We start from the raw sequence: 22,681 nt of genomic DNA on the forward strand, positions 1-22,681 counted from the left end.
GCATCACAGTCTCAGTGTTAGGAAATGAGCAAAAAAAAATAAGAGTAAATGTTTACTCTCTTTATTCTAATCATAGTTGTACACAATATTCATCTTTATACTTTAATACCCTTTGAAGTGCCACAAAGTGCAGTTAATATTAAAATACCAATCATTTCAAAACAATAAAAACAAAAGGAATAAGAAGGCAAATTAGCAAACATGATAAACAAAGCTCTCTGTCCACACGTTTTAGGAGAGAAAAAAAAAAATCATGCAACTATCCCAGACAGAAACGTAGTTTATATTCTTCTTCTTTTTTCTTTTTCTTTTAAATGAGCATATATTGATTCGATGTGATTTCCCTTTCAAAAAGAGACAAGCCACAGTGCAACATTGAGCATAATTAAAATATAACCCTGTGTGGATCAGAAACAAAGATGGGGGGGGGGGGGTTGGCACTTTGTATGACGGTGATTCCATTTGTAAGATACAGTCAGGTCGCACCTCTGCAGGCGCTCCACTGGACGCCAGCGAAAGCGGAACTTTGTCACAGTACTTGGCACCAAGAATGCTGGTAAAAACAAGATATCAGAATATTGTTTTTGTAGTTTTTTTTTTTTCATTCATATCCTTACAATTTATTAATAATACATCATTTACATTTGTGTTTTTGTATAAAAGACTCCTAAAGGGAAAAAGAGTCTAGAAGTGATTGTGAAAGAGGGGAAAGAATTGGAGATGAACATTGATTATGCCAGTGGTTTAATAAAAATAGCTACAAGAGATGGAAAGATAGAGAGAAAGTAGGCGAGGGGTAATGAAAAGAGAGGAACTGTTCAATGAGCTGGGGATACAGACAAAGGAATAATGAGAGGGAAACAAATAAAGTACTGGTCATGATTAAGAGTCTGTATGGCGAAGATGCAGCAAGTTCTACTGTGCAGCCTGGATTCCAGGTTGCAGCCCACAGACGAATGATTCACTTATTTCCTGTATCACCCATTAATTGAAGACCCAATCTGGAAATGTTTCTGAGCATCGGTTCCTAGTATGCAGGTTTTTAAAAAGGCAAAACATTTTGTTTTGGCATTTCGGTCATCATAACTGACAACACTGATGTAAAGCGATTTCTGGGACAGTGGGCAGGGATATTTTGGTGTGATGGATCAACACTTCCATAAGAACATTTCAGCGTGTTGCAAATCACGTTATCTGAGAGAGAGAATGCCAGTACAGCCTTCAAAGTTAATTTCTCGCACCACAGGAGGCTTCAGAGAGAGTGTGCCCCCTGGTGGCTGGTCCACAACACCTGCACTGCATACAGGTCCCTTCCAGCCCTGGCCACAACTGTCAAAAGCCGCGTTTCTACTGAGTGAAATGGTTCAGCTTGGTACAGTACAGTACATGTGTGTGTTTCCTTTAACTAAAACCTAAAACTTTTGACTAAAAACTTTTTTCAGGTCAAATCATTCCCCGGTCATCTATGTGCCACACCACAATTTAAGATAGAAAATTTATTTTCTACCGTGCAGTCACTTTCTCAACAATTTTCATGTAAAAAAGCAGTATAGTGTGTACATGCACTTAGTCCAACAGACCTTATATTCTCCAATACAGCACTAAAATAGTAAGGGGGATTTAATCTATATCCATCCATTATCCTTCCACATGAGGGTCTCGGGGGGCTGTGCCAAGACATAGGGCGAAAGGCGGGTTACACCTTGGACAGATAGCCAGTCCATTACAGGACCACATAGAGACAAACAAGAACATCAATTTAGAGTGTCCAATTTACCTAATCCCCATTTTAGGTAAGAAAGGAAACTTGAGAACCCAGAAAAAACCCATGCACACATGCTGAGAACGCAAACTTGAGTCTTCTTGCTGCAAAGGCAAGAGAGCTAACCACTACACCATCCGCACGGCTCGTTCAAAACCAATAGCAGTTTATAATTAGAGGGTGACTTTGTACAGTTTTTGCATTGTCATTTTGCTCTGTTTTCAATCTTTTCAATAAAACCTATATTTCTTTGCAAGACTTGACTTTACATTGTTTGTTTGCAAATAATCCACCCGTTATATACACCTGCAACACGGGTGTGTATACTGTGTATGTGTGAGTTTGAGGTTCTCCTCTCATTTTTTGACCATTGACTTGAGTGACAGAGAACTTAAATCCCTGGGTACCAGACCCCAACCGTTCCATTCCCTTGGGTTACCAAATCAAAATGGTACTGTCCGGTCAGCTGACAGTCAAGTGATTGGGTGACAGAAAAACATCACTCCCTTGCAATGGGTGTAAATATCCCATGGTACTCGAGGCAGTCTATTCTCATACTCAAACAGCCACAAACTGAGCAGGAAAAAAGAGCTGCTGGATGTCCTCCATTGTTGTCTATAGTGTCATTCGTTGTCATCATTACGACGTCACCCTACATATCTCACTGACACGGCCATCAGGCACAGCCCACACCCCGTCTACCAGTTAAAGGTTATGTTCTCCGTCGAAACACAAGGCCTTTACCATTACAAATTATCCTGTACTGTACCAAACCAAACCGTACCATGATGAAAAACACAGCAAAAGTCCAAGGCTCTGTTCAGACCTGGTATTAACCTGTCCTTAGTGCTCTGGGAAAAGCTTAGCTCCACTCTTCACACCTTAAATTCAAATAATAATAATAATAATAATAAAAAAGGACATCAGCTGAAGTGGTCTTCTTTCTGTCCTTGCATTCATTCATGTGGCCACATGTGTCCTCAAACCACAAAGTGTAGTTTTTGTGATTTTCTGAGAATGCATTCAGGGTGGACTTGGAGAATTCAGATCTGAACTTAGTATGATCTGCACGGATCATGCAGGACAGATGTTAATACCAGGTCTGAAGGAGTTCTAAAAGAGAATTATCAAGAGAACTATCAAGGCAATGGAGAACTGCCTTGATAATCTGTTGAAACAAGTGCATTTGTCCATGCTTATCTGATGGAAATGGATCAGGACAGAGAGCCACAGGTTTATGTTGGGTTTAGATACCCAAACCTCAACAATGAGTGCTTTTTCCACTGATCCTGCATACTGCCGCTTTGACTTTCACAATAACTGTAGATCACATGCTCATCCGCATAACTGTTTTCATCCTTGCACTTCCGGCGCTGACAATACATTTCGCATAAAGTTAAATTCTCCAAAAATCAGAACACAGAAACAGCTGTCGGGACATAGTGTGGTGCCCAAGCACTCACTTCCAGATTGGGCCTTTTTAAAGCTGCAGTTTGTAAGTTTCAATAAATGACAGCTTTATAACAGACAGCTTGTTGGAGCATATGTTGCTCCACACAGAGCTGCTCACTGCTATAATATCTTCACACTAAATGAATAGAAAATGAATATTTGCATTCTATGTAAAACAGCTTTGCACAAACAGCACTGCACATGCAAAAAAAAAAACAAATTAGAAAAACAAAACAAGCAAGCCGCACATTAGATGCTTGACTGATTGTGGTCAACTTGAAGGCCTCTTTGAGAGAGCGACAAGCTTAACGCTGCTTTTTGGGGGGCTTATCCAAACGCTGGATATTGAAAAGTTGTAAACAAGAACAAAAATAAGATGACAGGCTTTTGGCAAAGGACTGATTTTAAATCAACTTCTCGATTAATGATTATATTTTTAAGATATTTACTGGCTTGATATCTTACAGACTGCAGCTTTATTTGAGGGCTTAATGCAAAAGACATATTAAAGAGGAATAGAGGGTGGTGAAAGTGAAGTTTATATGGAACAGTTTGTGCGGTTCGTCTCTGTAAGCCCAGAGTGGGGTAGCAGAGGTTGTGCCTAGTCCTATACACGGGTGGTGGAATGTTGGTGTGGCAGAGCATTGTTGCTGTGGCTGGGGACGGGCGTGGTGGAAGGGGCCGGGACAGGGGGATACGTGTTGAATGGGTGTAGGGGCTGCATGCTGCTGATAGTGCTGGGGATCATAGTGATGGTGTTGGCTGTCATCAGTGGCACATCCTCCGGTGCTCGCCGCAGGGCCAGCGTGTAGTCAGGAGGACACACTGGGGGCCGCAGAGGCTCCAGGTCACCATGGACACCGCGGGAAGGCAGGGGTGTGCCGTGCTCTAGCTCCACTCTCTGCTGCTTCATCTGCAGTGACATTAGCTCCTCCTCTTGGCTAAGAGCCAGGTCATTGTGCGGCGGCGCACCGACTACTCCCATGCCAACGCCCATGCCCATTGTCGTGCCTCGTTGTGGCGAGAGTCGGCGGTGGCGCCTCTGCATGAGTTCGTGGCGCTTATCCCGTTTATAGTAAAGTGCAGCAAAAGCAAGCACGTTGAGAAAAAGAAGCGAGGCGCCCACGGCTACCGTCACGCTCAGCTCGGTGGAGTAATCTCTGGTCTCAGAGGGGAAAGGATGGTAGGGCGTACGCTCTGACCCATCGGGCTCAGGATCAGGAGGGTAAGTGGAGATTACAGGGTGTCGCGTGGAACGAGTACCAGAGCTTTGAGGGCCCTTCCAGCGGTTTGGGCCTCCAGGTGGCAGTCGTGTTGTGAACGAGCTAATGATTTTCTCATGAAGGCTGTGCAGATGTGGCACAAGCTCCAGCCAGAAGGCCACCTTGTTGGCCCGGTAGTTGTCTCTGACGCGAGGCTTCAGGCCAATATGCAAGTACTGCTTATCTTTGGAGATGAACTTGGTCCAGATGACCTCCTCAAAGCGGTTGGGCTTGGTGTGGATGAAGGTGGTGTCCTGAGGAACTGGCAGGTTTGGATCCCTGTAAGAGGGGCAGAGAGATGAGAACAAAAATATATCTTCAGAAGTTCAGAGATTATTTCAGAGTGGACAATGACCAGTTTAACCGAAAGATGAACTAAATCAAGCCCAAAAAAGTTCTTAATCATAATCTTAAAAATGTATGAACTGACCCCGTCTTGGCGAAGTTGGTCCAGTATGTCATGACAACAGCACTGAGCATTACGTCGTTCTTGGAGAAGTTACAGGGAAAGAGGTCCGTGGCTCCCACCATGGGAATGCCAAACACATATGGGATCTCGTCTCCGTGGGCTGCGTCTGCCCACTCTGGCCTCGCCTCGGTCTGACAGTGGTGGTGGAAGGTGTAGAAGTAGACTGGCGACTGGAATTCAGCGTGCAGCTTGGCAGTGGCAATGGCCGGGGCCACCCACTGATGGTCCGTGAACAGAGCCAGGAGGGTCTTCCTGCGCATGTCACTGTTGTCCCTATCTGCCCAGTCAGTGTACATGAATTTGATGGTTTCCCTCAGGATATCTTTACCTGGAAATGAACCAAAACACATGTGAGTATGCGCTGTACGTCATCAAAGAGTGCACTATAAACTATGAAACCCTAATTAAGTTATGTGAAATTATTTATTATCAGCATTTATCATGACACTAAATACATTATTTTTTAAATATTTTTTTTATTTTTCAAAATAACACATTGCCGTCATAAATAACATGTATCCACTGGACAGATAAATCCTCTGAGGCTGGAAGTTTGTGTAGAACTCTGTGCTGCACTGTGGAGCCAAGAATAGAACTTTTCGCAGACTTTGCAGAATTCCGGTTTTTGGATACCGTTGCCCTTGCCAGCACTCTCGCTTGTTTTACAGACAAAGCGGAGCTCCAACAATTCCAGGGATTTAGCACATTGTGACGCCCCAATTAATGCGGAACAACAAACATCTCCTGTACTTAGACTGAGGAGGACCACAAAAACATGAGCGAGTCATCTTTTTTACACACTTTGCCGATTGATAGGGCCTCCATCCCAGTCCAAGATATAAGGATTTAAATGATTAAAAAGTAGATTTTGCATAATATGCCCCCTTTAAAATTATTTTTAAATTTAAAATGAATTTAAGTATTTCAATTTAGTTAGCATAACTTTAAGTTTAACGTTGGTCCATAACAAAAAAAATCACATTATCTGAACACAATACTATTAGCTGATATTGATATTGAGGTCAAGACTCATATTTTCTCTTAACATTGTCAAGTTTACAGCGTCATAGTACAGATAAGGATAATCTATTTAAAAACTGTTGTAATCTTGATTTAAAATGTCAGTTGTTGATTCAAATCATAAAAATAACTTCAAACTGTTATTCAAAGTGTTTGATGTGCTTTCTTAGTTAAAGCAGGTTAAAAAGTGTCTCTTCAAGTTGAGTTATCTCATACTTTTTAAGCAGCAAGTGAACATTATCTGCAAGATTATATTCATAGTTTAAAAAACAAAACAAAAAAAAACTGTCTCAGCTGTCTCTATACAGCTTTTCAGCTTTACTGCTTGGACTGCACCAATAAAGACTCCAGGCCATAGCCGATATACAGGAAGCATCATAAACATTCTTTACTGCGAACACTGTTTTATACAGCAAAATCAATGTTATCCTATGTGCTACGGGTGATTTCATCACAGCACATCGATGATCTGTTCAATCCATGACTTCATTTCTTTAGCTGTTTCTCAGAAGTGAGACAATGTCAAGCAGAAGACGCGATGGACGGTGACGTCCATATGACCTGACAAAGGCATCAGCAGGCTAGAACAGTCGCTTAGCTTACATCAGTGAATCTGTGAGGAAGTGCCTATGGTAACTGTTTCTGAATAATAAACGTACATCACACCAAAAGGAAAAATGTAATGACACTCATTAAGCAACCGTTTCGTCATTCCTTCACCTCTTTGACAATTCCACTGCAATCATTGCAACAGTGATTAGGAACAAACCCAACAGTTTAAATGTGTCAAAAGTGTTCCAAAATACACTGCGCCTTATGAATATTTATGAAAATGCTAATTTTCCTTGACCAGATTTTCAAAGCTTTTCTGTTATCGCAGAAATGACCCTGAGATTCTTTACAGTGAAAGTCGGTGCTCCCTAAGCTGTGTGTGCCCCTGCTGGCCCCCTGTGTCGAGAACCAGCTCGAGATACGGATACTTGCCTGCCAACAGTGAGAAACTGACTTTTCACCGAAAGAAATCAATGTCGGCGTATGTCTAAGATATATTATGATATGTTCGCTGCTTTATTTTGCAGTTTGACAGCATTTTCTTTCTCCTCCTCCCGCCAAAGTCCGTAGAGAAAATCGGCAAAGTTCGTAATTGCATCACGGCATTGCATCAGTAAGTTCAAATGTGTTATTTTGCAACTTTAGTCCTTGAAATCCTTTGTTTTGGGTTTACCCAAGTGACATGAAATTACCAAATGTTTTAGCAGAAGCCCCGCAACACCTCGTCTTCAATAAGGTCTTATTTTTCTGGCAGCCATATTTTCAGTGAGAGTAGTATTCATGTGTCACACTATTTCCCAGGACAGGTGGCATACCTGAGGCCAAACACAGCATATCCAGTGATAGCTGTGCGTCAGTACAACCACACCAAAAATCTTTAAAGAGAGCCAAAAGTATAGGGACCACTATTATGTATCACTATTCTCTTCATTGTTTTGGATAGAGAGATTACTTCGTGCCATGTATACTCTTTTAACAGAGTAAAAGCAAGACTGATACCAATGTAAACATATTTTTCCTCCATTACACTATGCAAGGTGTCTATCACAGCTTGAGGTTAGTGAATAATGTTGAGATGACATCGTGTCTGACCATCAGGGTATCCATACAGATTGTCCACAAAGTTGGAGATGGTGTAGTCGAATGATGCTCCTGATATTCCATCTTCTCCCTCGCTGTCATCCACAAACTTCAGGCCCTCTCCCTGGTTGACGCCGAGCAATATGTCGTAGTTGAGGAACTCGCCCTGGTGTGAGAACACACACACACACACACACAGCATGTCAAAACAGTGCAAGAATCGAGGACAACGCAAGACGCGTATCGTGTGCAGTGTTCAATCTATTTTTGTTATTTTTCGTATTCATTTTTTTTTTTTACTTTTGCCAAGTTTGGTAAACAAATCTTCTTTCATTGGATTTTTGCGTTTCATTATCAAAGGGGTTGGTTCATGTCCATCCTCATGCTAGCTTAACTCGTGATGGATACAGCTAACTTTAACTGATGTAAGTAGCCATTCCTTGTGCCACTGTTGGAAATTAGCTCCCTCATGTGGCTCAGGTATGTACTGCAACTATGAAAAGGAGGAAAAAATCCAGCAAATGTATTTGTCAGAATGGAGTCTGAGACTTGCAGATAAATAAAACAAACAGTGACTTCAGACTTAACTTGTGACTCGACCTCAAAACACCTCAGTATTTAATTATACCAGTAGGTGTCCGTAGTGGGTTGGTTACTCTTCAGTAAGGCAGAGTATTCTGTGTCAACAGGAAGTCAGCTCAGACATGACGCGAGACAGTCTTACGAGCACAAGAAAATAATCAGTACCCAGCTAAGACTGTTGTCAACATTTTAATACCGGTGAAAATCAAAGTGCATAAGCACCATCTAGATCTGCTGTGTTCATTCACACTGCGAAAGTCAGGTTCAGCCTGTTAAATGTAGTAACAGCCAGAGCCGGCTCAAGGCATAAGCGAACTAAGCCGCTGCTTAGGGCCCCGTGACCACTAGAGGGCTCCCAAGAGCAATTAAATAAAAACAACAACAAAAAAAGTTTGTATTGCTGTAGTTTATTTAGAATTTTTCTCCCCATTTTTACCAAAGCCTTTTCACAGTTTTTACGTAGTTGTCAGGTGTGATTATTTAACTTTATATTTTATTTAGCAGCTAAGACTCTACTGACTGCAATGACTGGTAGACGGCGGTTGTGGCGCCACATGCCAAAACATGATTTCAAAACATAAACATGATTTGCAGTCTGCAAAATATTTTTTTTAATGCAAATATTTTGGCTGTACTGTTGTTGTTGGTGAGTTCAGTTTGTTATATGAACATTATTCCTGAGTCTCTGTTGCACCTTTAATATTTTATTTATAAACAGTTTGGTTTTATGCATTGATTCTCTGTGTTGCCAGTAGGGGGAGTTGCTGAGTTTGCCAATTGAAATATTTAAGTTAGTTAGTTAGTTAGTTAAGTGCAAATCTGGTTTCTGCTGGTTTCTGCTTCCATGCAACAAAAAGTTCTCACATTTAGTTTTACAATTGTAATCGTATTTGTGGCAGAGTAGAATAAGTAGAACACCTTTGGTACAGTAGGTGTGTAAATGATCAATAATCATTATTATTGGCAGAAACAGAGGGCCCCAAAGTCAAATTTTGCTTAGGGCCCCGTGGAGGCTTGGGCCGGCCCTGGTAACAGCCGCTGGTCAATTTGTCTGGTCACATTAGCTATGTAACCTTGCTGTAGATTATTTTCTAATGTTCTTCTTCACTTTCAACAGTTTTCCCTCAAACTTTGAACACTGAAAAATGTCATTCATGATGCGGTACTGTGTGGATGATAGTACAGTACATGCTTTGAATGAATAAGACTTAGCAATGCAGTGTGAGGGACACACCAGATGGAACGAGAGACTTGACATGAAAATGACGAAAACATCTCCATAAAACACACAGAGAAATTAGCTCTGACCTGCTGCATGAGGATCTCAGGATCATCTGGGACTACATCCCCATCCACCACAGGTCCAAACGCAATGTGATAGCGTGCAGGCTGAATGTCTTGGTCCACCAGCTCCCGGTAACTTTTTCTCCGCAGGCAGTCCACCAACTCACCCATGTCCTCCAGAGTGCAGCCGACCTTCCTCGCGAGGATTTTTGTGTACATTAGCGGCCTGTAGTTGACTGACCAGCTGGAGATGGCGGAGCCACTCTGAGCAATGGCCCTCTGGAACAGGCCTGCACAGAGCGGGATATAGCACATAGTATTCTTTCATCTGACACACTTTTGCAGCTGATGGGACCCTCAAGGCTTTACAGCTTGAGAGATCTCAATAATGCATATCTTGGAGGAATAAGAGCGACTCTAGAGCTATACCGTGTATGCACAAAGCGAGACAATATCCCGCTGTGTTTCATAACTGGAGAAAATCTTTATGAACATTAGCGTAGGAAAATTCAGAGCTTCCCTAACATCCAGCGGGAGACAGCAACAAGAAAACGGGTGACAACTGTGCACAGAGCAGCGGGCGATGCTGGATTAAAGCAAGAACGACAGGAACAGAGACGGCAAGAGGAGCGGGAAAACACTCGCACTGTTGCATCGCTGCACTGTTATGTAAAGTGGTTTGCTGTCCCTCTGTTTTATCTGCAGATTCTGTCATTAATAATTAAGCCCCCCGATATTCTGCATGTGCCCCACCCCCACTCCTCTCCCTGTGAAATCAATTAAAAAAGCCTCTCAGCTGCAGCTCCAGCTCCACTGCTCATCTAATCTCTCCCCTGTACAAACATGTCCTCGCACACACACACACACATGCATACTTAAGTGTTGAAAGTAAGTAAGTACAAATTTTGTGAGAATTTTGAGAATTACGAAGTTTATTCCCCACAGTAAACATTAAAGGTGCATTATGTAATAAATCTAAAGCAACTGGCCCTAAAATCCTCCTAAAATGTCACAGAGACTCAGGAATAATGTTCATATAACAAACTGAACTCACCAACAACAACAGTACAGACAAAATATTTGCATTTAAAAAAATATTTTGCAGACTGCAAATCATGTTTATGTTTTGAAATCATGTTTTGGCATGTGGCGCCACCTACCGCCGTCTACCAATCATTGCAGTCAGTAGAGTCTCAGCTGCCGAGCAACCACGGGTTGCCAGTTATGTCAGATAACTAAACCAAAAAGACCTCGGCATTTTGAATTTGAATGTGGTAACCGTTTTTTGGCCACATTCTTACATATGGCACCTTTAAACATAAACATCCACCCATCTTCTACCACTTTATCCTTCACATGAAGGGCACTGTGCCAATCTCAGCTGACATAGGGCCATAGACTGGTCACAGGGTCTCAAATGGAGATAAACAACCATTCACTCTCATTCACACCTACGGTCAATTTAGATCAGGGCTATTCAACTAAAATTTCGGGAGGGCCAGCTTTTCAGAATGCTGTCCAGCCAGTGGTCCGGTCAACCCCATGTACTACTATTTTGTGTTGCATGTAGAGTAAACGGACACAAATAGAATCAAAATGTTATAAATTATTTAGCACTTATTTATTGAAATGGATGCTAGTTTTGTGCAAAAAAAGTCAAGTAACAAAACCACCAACATTCAGGCACAACACAATTTGTGTATAGTGCCAAAAGTTACAGTTACAGTACCACCAACATTCGGGTAGAACAGTCACAATTGGCTCTTACAAAATTAGTGGTAACAATATGAACAACATTAAGGTGCAATGGCCACAATAGGCTATTTTTGCAGAAATATAAGTAACAGTACCAATAATATTCAGGTACAATTGCTACAGTTGGCTCATAGTGCAACATTTTCTGGTACATACAATTACAGCTGTACTAGTATTTGCCAAATAGTGTCACAAAGTGTCGCAAAGTACCAGAAATAGGCGAAGCCACGGTTTTATTCGCATTTAAATAATACATTCATTATTTATCGGTTAATGGGCCGCTGGCCGGTCCAAATTGCTTGAAGGGCCGGTTCTGGCCCCCGGGCCTTAAGTTGAACAGCCTTGATTTAGAGTGTCCAATTTACCTTATCCCCATAGTGCATGTTTTTGGACTGTGCGAGGAAGCCAGAGAACACAGAGCAAACCCACACACACATGAACATGCAAACTCCATGCATCCAGAATTTAATTTAAAAAAAAAATGTTTTCCACTAACAGAGATATTTAGGTCGCTATAAATCTGACAGGCTTTGGTTTTGTGAGAAATCTATCCAATCCAGTCAATTTTTTTTATTTTTTTAAAAAGTAAGTAGAATTATGCAATTTAGGAAATGCAGTGGAAAGTTGTTAGAAATATAAATACTCAAGCACTGACGCTGCCCCAAAATACTAATATAAGTATAATTCGAAAATTTCCTTATATTTCATCACTGAAGTGATAACAAGTTTTGATAAGAAATTTTAAAAAAGGGGTTCCTAATATAATACGACACAACATCTGCCGGGGTTGAATGCTATAATCCACACAGCAGGTGCAGCACGGCAGTATCCATGCAAAGCATTCTGGTTAGGTTGTGAGCGTATCAGTGAGTATTTGACAGCAAGCAGTGCAGTCGACAGCTGGCTACTTGTCAAAAAATACCAACTTGGCCAATGCTGCCCAATTACTGAAATGCTTTCCCTTGTCCTCTTGAATATTTTCTGATTCAGAACAGATACAGAGATGAGCCTCTCACCACACACTCAGAGAGGAGAATCTCTCTCATTTCATTTAGCACATAAAAGATGTTATTTTATCCGTCCAATGTCTGTTGGGGTGAAGGTTGATGGTTTGGTAATAACATAACGTCCTAGTTCTTTGTAAATTTTTATTCACCTTCTGAGCTCTGTTGTGACAGAAGGTCATATCAGAGGATTAGTGATCAAGCAAGTGTGTATTGAAGAGATCCAACATCCAAAAACTACAGAGAAAGTAGTCTTAATAAGTTGTTTTGGCCGCTGCTCTGGATCATAAAGTAGTGCTGAATGGCCCAGTGCTACTGCAAGATTTATTTTTACTATAGTGGAGAAGGATAATTGGACAAGGGTGATTTTGTAAGTGCAGTTCACTGATCTTTGCCTCATTTGGTGCAATGTTATTTTGGATTATTACAGCGCTTCTTTGCCAAGGTGGTATATAGGAGTATTGGCTTCATGGCAAATATCCTTCTTCTGTTTACTCAAACACAGTTGCTTTTCAGATTACTTAAGAAAAACAAAGATCAACAGCGACTCTTTTAAAAAGGTTATTATAATCCTAATAAAAAAATGGTGTGGTGGAAAATGTCATACAGCTGAAATTGCAGGTGAGCAGCTGAAAATTGCTAACTTGCGCTGTAATGAAATACACAACCCACAGAGTTGTGAAAGTTAATCCTATACGACAGCTAAAAGTGACAATGCCAGTGAAGTAACCTCACCCTCAGAGTGGTGGGAGAGGATGAGAAGGTTCACACAGGCAGCACCGGCCCCAGAGCCAAAGATGGTTATTCTCTCTGGGTCTCCTCCAAAGTGGCCGATGTTTTCATTGAGCCAGCGCAGAGCCTGGATCTGGTCCAACAAGCCATAGTTCCCCTTTGCAGACTGGTCCCCTGTGCTCAGAAAGCCTGCAGGGTACATTAGAACAAACACAGGGAGAAAGTACAGATTTATGAGCAGATGGAGGAACAACACATACATTCAGAGGCACAGGATAACATACTCCTGTGTTGATTGTCATTATTCTAACATTATCCCATATTAAGAGTAGATGAAACTTCTCAGCCACCGACTCATTGCCAGTCTGAGGAGATTTTACACAAAAAAACTGCCAAATGACTCATTTTTAATACCCAACCTAAAAAATACAACACAGTTAAGAAGACAAGCAGAGAGAAGAGCGCAACAGAAGGCATGTTTCACCTACTTATGCAGTTGGTACACTCCCACAACAAGATAAAATAAACTGAAGAAAATGTCAGCCACAGACACACAGGATTCACACCATATTCTCACAAGCACACACAAAGACATCTGCCGCTTTGCACATTTTTGTAAATGATTTTAAGAGCTAAAAGGTTTGAAAATGTAATAACACACTTCCAAAAAACATAATAGGGAGATGTACATGTTGTTGATCCATTTATGCTGACAAATCTAACATCAGCTGTTCATTATGTCAACATCCTATAAATTGCAAAAATTAAAGCTTTGCATCATTGGTTGTCAGTTGGGGGTTCCATGTCACAGTGGATGGTTGGAAAAATATTTAGCCTTTAAATCTATCATGATTTACATTGTAAATGTGCCTAATTTATAAGCACTTCATGTATAATCTGAAAGTTCCAAGATGACTTTCTTGTCAATCAAGTCAAAGTTATTTCCAAGAACAATACATGATGGGGTTCTGGTTAATCCTACCATATGATCAATATTGTTTTCTTGATTGTATCAATAGAATGCAGATTGAGATGTTGAATAATACATTTTGCTAATGTATCTGCCAAAGTCTTATGGTGAAAAATAAATAATACAAAATAAAAGACTAAAGATTTGTGCTGTTGCTTCATTGTAACGCTGGCCCACAGTTGCTCCCTCAGTCAGACTCGCCATCAGCAGCAGCACAAATCCAGTTTATGGATTGCTAAAACATTGATTAAGACAGGTGAAAACAAAACCTTTCACCTGGCTTCTCATTGTAGCTTCTGATGTCACTGCAGTCAAGGGTATACTTCTGATATACTTTGCCAAATAGTCTACATCAGGTGTTACGTTTCTCACTCCCAGAAGACAGACTGTGTTGTGATTGGCCAGTACCTGGAAGTGACATAATCAGCACACCAGCTCTCAGAAGCGCAGCTCCCCCCTCTGGAACGGTGGATGCACTGCTACTCGTGATCAAAACATTGTTTTAACAGTGTTTAAAAATATTTTCAATCACGACTCCCCGCCGCAGTCCCTTTTATGACTTTGACCCAGAGTCAGAAGACACTGTCGCTCGTGAAACACCTCCACAACGGACGTTATTCTTCTTGTGCGGTTCAATGTACGCAACCGGATGTGCCCGGACTAGTGCCCGGAGCAGGACGATCTGCTGTTCAGGAGAACCGCTGTTTACGTAACCGGACTGGGTTTTCTCAGAGATCTTGTTAAGCCCGAGATTACAATAAAACACAGCGTTCTCAGCAGTGGCTGAACTGTTTGTTTCAAAACTTCAGGGCTTCATAAACGAGGTAATGACGCAGATACACACAAAAAAAAACAGCGTTAATTGGAACTTCCGGTCTTGGTCCACTTTAACACTGTGCTCCCTAACGCAATTAATGTTTGTGGTGAGGGGATAGGACATGTATTCTTTTAATACGTGTATATTCATATACACACAATTTGAGTCCATAGGCCTGTTGTATAAACAGAAACAGACAAGTGGAAAATCAAGCAATAAATCAAAACATATTGGATAAAGTTGCATGGTATAATGGGATATATTATGCGCAGATTTGTGCTTGTCACAATTTATATTGGGCCCCAGAGGTTTGTCATCCTAAAAAAGTGGCTCCGTGTAAAAAAAAAAAAAAAACCCTCTCTAGATAAGTGGTAGCTGTCAGAATATAGAGCTATTTAACATATTATAATAAAAAACGTATTTCACTGACAGCAGGTGTAAAGAAAGCATAAATTGCAGCTCTGTAGTGCAGCCATGCATGCTTGCCTTGCCATCCAGATGAGCTTAGTGGTTGAACAGTAAATGCCAATGTTTGCTTTTGTCAGGATGTGTACATTAAAAACATAGTATATTCAAACGATAAACAAGACCCCTGAGGTTATGGTTAGTGTCTCTGCATAAAGTCTGTTGGTTAGATTGTCTCTATATGGCATAAAGACACATAAATGCTTGTGATTAATAAAGTGATCACAATTCAAAAACATTTCCTTGGGAGATAAAAAAGACATATATCGATGTTGTGAAGGATGGCCGTAAAGTAAAGTGATAGGAGTCCACAGGCAGATGGTGGGAGACAGCAGTCAGTGGGTTTGAGTGCTGAACGGCAAATGGATTATAATGCGATGGCAGGGATGATAATGATGGTGATGATGACATCCTGCCAAAATGACCTTCGCACCACCATCGGCTTGACACACATCTCAACCACACTCTACACTGAACACTGTGCACTACACCTAACAGCACTTTAAAAGCTTTTTGCTTGGGTACCCTGGCTAAATTATGATTCATATTACTAAAAAATCCTTTGACAACAATATGACACAAATGCTTTCAGCCTTTTGGACAACTTGCACAATGGAATATCTGCCTGTGAGAGATGCAGCGGTTGCACAAAATGTTAACTGAGAGAAGGTAGGGATGGGCAGTGAGCAAAACTTCAATATTATCTCAGTATCTTGACATGTGGCATTGGATATCATCATATCATGATATGACATCTGTGATGTCTTTGACTGGTTTAAAACGCTGTTGCAGCCCTGACAGTGAGGCATTTAGTATTAAATATTATATTTAATATTGATGAAAATCACATGGAATTAAAATGATAAGATTATTTCCCGTTTTGGCAAACTTCAGAATCTCCTAAAACGTCTAGCAGCTTTTATATACATCAAACAATGGCGGCCACCGAAGAGCTCGCCGTTGATTTAATTTAGGCAACTCCCCTGAGATACTGGATAGCCATCGCTCCTAGAAAACTACAACATTCACTTTGCTGATTGTCTGTCGCTCTAAATATCATGTCATCCAGATCATCGGTCTGATTTACTGCAGGTCTATCCAATTGCTTACAGAAGCATTTTCATCTACGTCCATTCCATTGGTTACGCCTCTTGAAAGTGGGAGGTGACTACATTCTTTCCGGATTCCATCTTAAAGCTCAAATAGAGTGGTCCTATCGCACATATATGTGAGTTATGGAGGTCTACTTACATACAATAACTTGTTTTTATGGTCAAAAACCTCCTAGTTGCTGTAAATGAGCCGATAGAAATCTCTCCTCACTGAAGCTCTCTTCAGTAGCGCTGTTTCAGACTGAAATCTCACATCCAGAAGACAGACTGTGTTGTGATTGGCCATCCAGTGTAGAGCCTTCCCAACCGTCTTGTGATTGGCCAATACCCGGAAGTGACGTAATTAGCACACCAGCTCTCAGAAGCACAGCTCCCCCCTCTGGAACGGTGGATGCACTGCTACTCATTATCAAAACATTGTTTTAACAATGTTTAAAAATAGCTTCTTCACGACTCCCCGCCGCAGTCCCTTTTACGACTACGACCTGGAGTCAGACCCAGAGTCAGAAGACACTGTCGCTCGTGAAACACCTCCACAACGGACGTTATTCTTCTTCTGCGGTTCAATGTACGCAACTGGATGTGCCCGGACTAGTGTCCGGAGCAGGAGGATCCACTGTTCAGGAGAAATGCTGTTTAGGTAACCGGACCGGGTTTTTTCAGAGATCTCGCTGAGGCCGAGATTACAATACATAAAAGCGTTCTCAGCAGTGGCTGAACTGTTTGTTTAGAACCTTCAGGGCTTCGTAAACGAGGTAATGACGCAGATACACACTAAAAAAACAGTGTTAATTGGAACTTCCGGTCTAGGTCCGGAGATTCAGATGCAGTTTGGCATTAGCCAGGCTATAAAAATATGGAATATAAAACACATTATGGATGTTACAATGTGAAAAAAAGAACACAATTACAATTTTCATTAGTTATTTATTATTAAATAAATAATTTAATAATTAATTTATTATTGCAGTTTCCATAGAAATGTTTTTAATTCAAACCATATCAGTGTTGGAGCAGAAATAATTTTAAAGGGATTATGCCCAGTAATGAGGATATAGTTCACATGTTTTGCAAGTAATTGCATTATCCTTGGATCATCCCAGTGATTGACTGGCTCTGGTCCTGATGTGACTCTGACCTGGTTACGAATCGGCACTGACCCACGCCGCTAATCAGAACCATAAGCATGTGGAAGTGTCTGCCCTGACTGTGTGCTGAGCCGAGCCTGAGCTGCCTGCCACAGTTGCCTGGCAACTGTTCAGAGCTTCAGGCAAAATGGTATGGACAGACACTCACAAAAGCACTTGCATGCACAAAATTCAAGCACTTCCATATTCAAGTGCACAAACTATGCCACACAAAAGACAGTCGCTACACACATGCATGGATAAATGTGAGAGCCGGCATGCCGGCACAAGCTAATTGTCACGCTCTCCGCCAGGGCAACATAAAGAATTTGGTTTGTCCTCTACCACTGAAGATAAATCAAACAAGTTCTTTCTTGTGAATCTCTCTTCACTGAGTCTCTCCTTGTACTCATCTGCTGAGTTAAGCTTCCTACAGACTTTAGCGCTGAGAGCAGCAGTTTATGAAGCCGAACTCATACATATTCAACACTTGCTTTAGGTAATGGCCAAGGAAAATGTGAGGAGAGTCATCAACCTTTAAGTAAAGATACTGGCATGAAGACACAGGGAAAGGAAATGAAGGGCTGATAGAGACTACAGAGAAGAGTGTGGTGAGCATTAAATGGAGGGACATTTGAAGCTCTTGCACTCACAAACTTCTAATTGTAACTGCTTGAACTTGGATGTTCTGATTACAGAACATCCTTTGGGAAAGTGTGTTTTTTTGGTGGAAAAAAGCTGTGAAAGCATGATACTTCAATTTAATGCAATAAAAGTAAGATTGAGCTTTTAGTTGTTCTTTGCTGTACAATGAAGAGATGAGTCATGGTGAGAGCTCTCATCTCCACTGCATCAACAGCATGAACTTAAAGGTGCATTATGTAATAAATCTAAAGCAACTGGCCATAACATCCTCCTAATATGTCACAGAGACTCAGGAATAATGTTCATATAACAAACTGAACTCACCAACAACAACAGTACAGACAAAATATTTGCATTTAAAACATTTTTTTTGCAGACTGCAAATCATGTTTATGTTTTGAAATCATGTGTTGGCATGTGGCGCCACCTACCGCCGTCTACCAATCATTGCAGTCAGTGGAGTCTCAGCTGCCGAGCAACCATGGGTTGCCAGTTAGGTCAGAAAACGAAACCTATAAGTATTTTGAATTTGAATGTAGTAACCGTTTTTGGCCACATTCTTACATATGGCACCTTTAAAATAGAAATGTATCAAGGTGATTTTTTTTGGTGGGGGGAATTCCAAATTTGCTTATATGAAAACAAATTGTTGTGTGTTTTTAGTGTTTTTGCAGGGGTGGCACGATATCACATGTCCGTGCCCGATCACAAACTTGAGTATCTACCAATACCGATCTGTCTGTCAGTCTGATAGCAGTCATTTTCTGCTTTCCATTTTTTCAACTATCAAGCTGTTAACAACACATTTGTGCAAGCCATTTAAAGTCATTTCAAAGACATAGTTCTCCGACAAATATTCTGCTCCCATAAAGACGAAATAAACAACCCACTACATGACTCAACTAAAATGGTATTGGTGATTTTATGTATTTCTTTTTTACAGTGTATGCAATATATATGGTTTTCAGATTGTACCAAAGTATCAAATTGTCTCATCCCTAACATTTAGTGTAATATGAGGGATGAGCCATTGCAAAATAATAAAATAATGGATTGGATGTAAACAAAAAATAAAATAAAAAAATCAGATAAATTCCAAAAAAAATACAATGATTGTAAAAAAATCTGTTTTCCCTTATCCAAATGTGCTCTAGTGTGAGTCAAATGACGCGTTTTGCATCACAGTAGGGCACATTTTGAAAATGGAAACTCAGTGAAAAACTGAGGGAGGGAAGCACATTTTCTAAAAAATACTACTGCTATTCTAGCAATACAAAGCCACATTCAAATCGGTGAAGTATTCCTTTAAAGGCTTCACTAAGTACACAGTGTAAACTGTGGTCTGTTTTTCCTTAATAGGAGTATTCTGTTTGTTTTGCAGAAGGAACATTGTGTTTTTTTTAAATGGCTGGTTTTGGCTTGATAGTAAATGCATCAGCCAAATGTGCTGTGAACAGCTTGGTAATTTGAAAGATGCAGCAAAGTGTGTATTGGACGGACATCTGTAGATTCTCAAGGTTGTGATATCTGTATCAGACAAGAAAAAAAAAGTGGTTTTGAGCCTTCAGCTGCATTGGCCAATTGTTCGCTGCATCCTCCCACATTCACAGTCCAGAACTAAAATGTGTGGTCTCTGGTCAGAGGCATCTGACTGTCCTGAGATGAGGAACACACATCTGCAGAGTCATTTTTTACAACTGAACAGAACTGCAGTGGGTCACTGAACATATTTCTGTGAACCAGATGAGAGGAGGGGAGGGAGGGGATGGGGTGAGGCGGGAGGGAGAAAGACCAAAAAAAAGAGGAATTAAAACAAGTACTGCCCAAAGCTACTGTCACAGACCAGAGAAGTGAAAGGCGAACTAAAGGACATGTATAATTCCACTGCAATGTCAAAAATCAGAGGGAAGACACTGGCCATTTAATACACAGGTGAGGAGTCGCAAAATTCAAGTAGATCAAATATAGACACACCAATTAAAAAAAAGGTAAACACAAATGGTGACCATTTCCTGCACACTGAAGACTCATGAATCCATTTTGATAATATGATCATTCAATTCTCCACAGACTAAGGGGCACAGACAAACTGCGACTTTGCCAGGTTCCAGATCACCTCACTCTGTGTCTCTGAGTTTTACGGTGGATGACAGGACTGCAGCTTTTTGAGTAATCACAGCACACATCACTCCAATTGTATTTGGCAGCTACTGGGAACACAATCAAGAGTGCGGATACAAGAAGCTCTCTCGCATTTTTTACACGTTTGTGCATATTTACAACCATATAAACTGCACACGCATGTAAAAAACACAAGTGGTATCCATGGTAACTTGATATTAACTGTACAGGACATGCCGCAGTTTGGACCAAAAAAAATAATATTCATCACAGAGCCACCACCTTCAGAAATTGAGTGATCAAAAAATCCTTGTGGAATTTTCTCACAAGTTTCCTGCATTCAACAGGAATTTACTGATAAGAGAGAGTCCTTTATTTGTCCCGCATGTGTTTTTGCATTTTAGTAGCTGAACATGCAAACAAAAGAAGAATGACATCCTCTTGAGTATGTGAAGGCCACCATATTTACCTGATCCACTTGGGAAATAGGAGGAGTGAGCAGAGGAGTCCTTTATTTGATGCAATCTGCAGCCTCACTTTTAGAGGATACTAATTCTTACACACAGGTACGGTGGCAATCACCTCCACGAAGAACAAACAGCCAAATAGACAATAAGATGAACTGCGGAAGTGTTTCAAAAGGTATTTGGTTCTCATATGTATTTTTTTAATAGTCAATATGAACATTTTGCTCATACACTACTGTTCAAAAGTTTGGGGTCAAATAATTTGTTTGTGTTTTCCATTAAAACTCACACTTTCATTCATCAAAAGAGTTGCAAAATGAATAGAAAATATAGTCAAGACATTGACAAGATTACAAATGATATTTATTCAAAATAGTAATTTTGCCCTTCAAACTTTTTTCAAAGCAATACTGTTTTCAGCTGTGCTGTGCACAAGGGTTTTCTAATCATCCAATAGCCTTCTAATGCGATTAGCAAACAATTACATTATAAACCAGGTGTTTGCAGCTAGAATAGTCAATCACCAAATTAACAATGTATAGAATGTATTTCTGATTAATTTAATGTTATATTTATTGAAAAAATTTGCTTTTCCTTCAAAAAATAAGGCCATTTCTAAGTGACCCCAAACTTTTGAACGGTAGTGTATGTTGTGGCCCATTTTGAATTCTGAAAAACCCTCTGGACCTGACCAAATCCTTACTTCACAACTCTGAACAACACACAACACAATACAGTATACGAGAGAAATGATTTCCATCTGTATGACTTGTATCAAGTATGTATTCATTATATTATCCTCTGATTCCTCTAGTACATTTTTGTCTCTTTGCTGGGATTAGAAGTACAGTTCAGTCTGAAGAAATACTAATAGGACCATTTCAGGTATGTATTACTTTGTATGTGAAGTATACCCAGAAATGCATTTAAACTGTAATTGGGCTCCCTCCTGCGTAACTACCCTGCTCTCAGTATACTGCCCATGGGCTTCCAATGTCATTTAATGTATTACCTTACTAATCTCATTCAATTTTTTCTCAATTCACGTGTCCATTCAGAAGGTGCCAAGCTGTTCAGTGAAACTGGGCTGTCGTACAAGTCTGGTGTGCTTTCCTGAAAGCTCCTTATGTCGCACTAAAAAGACATTTAAAGCTTTTTTAAGTTTAACTTAAACACACTTAAAGCTCCCTTGGAGTGGTCCGAGTGCACATTATATGTGAGTTATCGATGTCTACTTACATACATTAACTTGTTTTTTGTGGTCAAAAACCTCCTAGTTGCTGTAAATGAGCCGATAGAAATCTCTCCTCACTGAAGCTCTCTTCAGTCGCGCCGTTTCAGACCGAAATCTCACCCCCAGAAGACAGACTGTGTTGTTATTGGACAGCCAACGAGAGCTTTTCCAACTGTTAGTTAGAGTACTAGATTATTTGTTTGACTGTTTTATTCTTTAAAAGCATAACCTGGGAGATGAACTGCTTATAAGCCACAGCTAGAAGTCACATTCATTAAGGCTGGCTTTACACGACAACGATCTGAACACAAACTGCAAAAGTGGCGTTGCGTTCCCACTTTTTATTTTGCTTTTAGACGAGTGTCTTTGGGTGGAAATCTGCATGCACACGGTGACGCAAAAGCGTGTGAAATTTGATGTAGTATGCATGCCAGGTGGCTAGGTGGCACTGTGAAGCACTGTCATACAACAACACCAACTGAAACGTCCTTCTACTTCTCTCTAGTAGCACTGAGTAGCCTACAGTCAAAAACCAAAACATTAACTCGGCGTAATTGCTGAAATGACTCCTGGATAGGTATCAGAGCAGCTAAGGCAACTTGAATGTCCAACTGATGGATATAATCCGACATGTTTGTTGTTGTTTGGCTGCACATGGATCTGACGTCAACGCGTATGGGAGATCCGCCAGCTTGAGCAGCTCAGAGCACACTTTTGTGTTTTCAACCCTTTAGACGTTACATAACGGTGGAGAGTTTTTAAGATTTCC

General features: G+C 40.7%; 1 protein-coding gene across 1 annotated transcript in view; it reads right to left on the bottom strand.

Moving 5' to 3' along the window:
• Nucleotides 1-3,821: 3,821 nt before the first annotated feature.
• The window catches only part of LOC310944392 (neuroligin-2-like), a gene marked incomplete at both ends in the record, with an annotated part of 50,443 nt that continues 31,583 nt past the window's right edge, over nucleotides 3,822-22,681 (bottom strand). The window contains 5 exons of the mRNA XM_083910164.1: nucleotides 3,822-4,755; nucleotides 4,907-5,273; nucleotides 7,610-7,763; nucleotides 9,488-9,753; nucleotides 12,958-13,143. Coding sequence (XP_083766290.1) covers nucleotides 3,822-4,755; nucleotides 4,907-5,273; nucleotides 7,610-7,763; nucleotides 9,488-9,753; nucleotides 12,958-13,143 — 1,907 coding nt within the window. The remainder of the gene's footprint in view (nucleotides 4,756-4,906; nucleotides 5,274-7,609; nucleotides 7,764-9,487; nucleotides 9,754-12,957; nucleotides 13,144-22,681) is intronic.

Source organism: Microchirus variegatus (genome assembly GCF_963457635.1).
Source record: "Microchirus variegatus genome assembly, chromosome: 2".
In the NCBI taxonomy this organism is placed as follows: Eukaryota; Metazoa; Chordata; class Actinopteri; order Pleuronectiformes; family Soleidae; genus Microchirus; species Microchirus variegatus.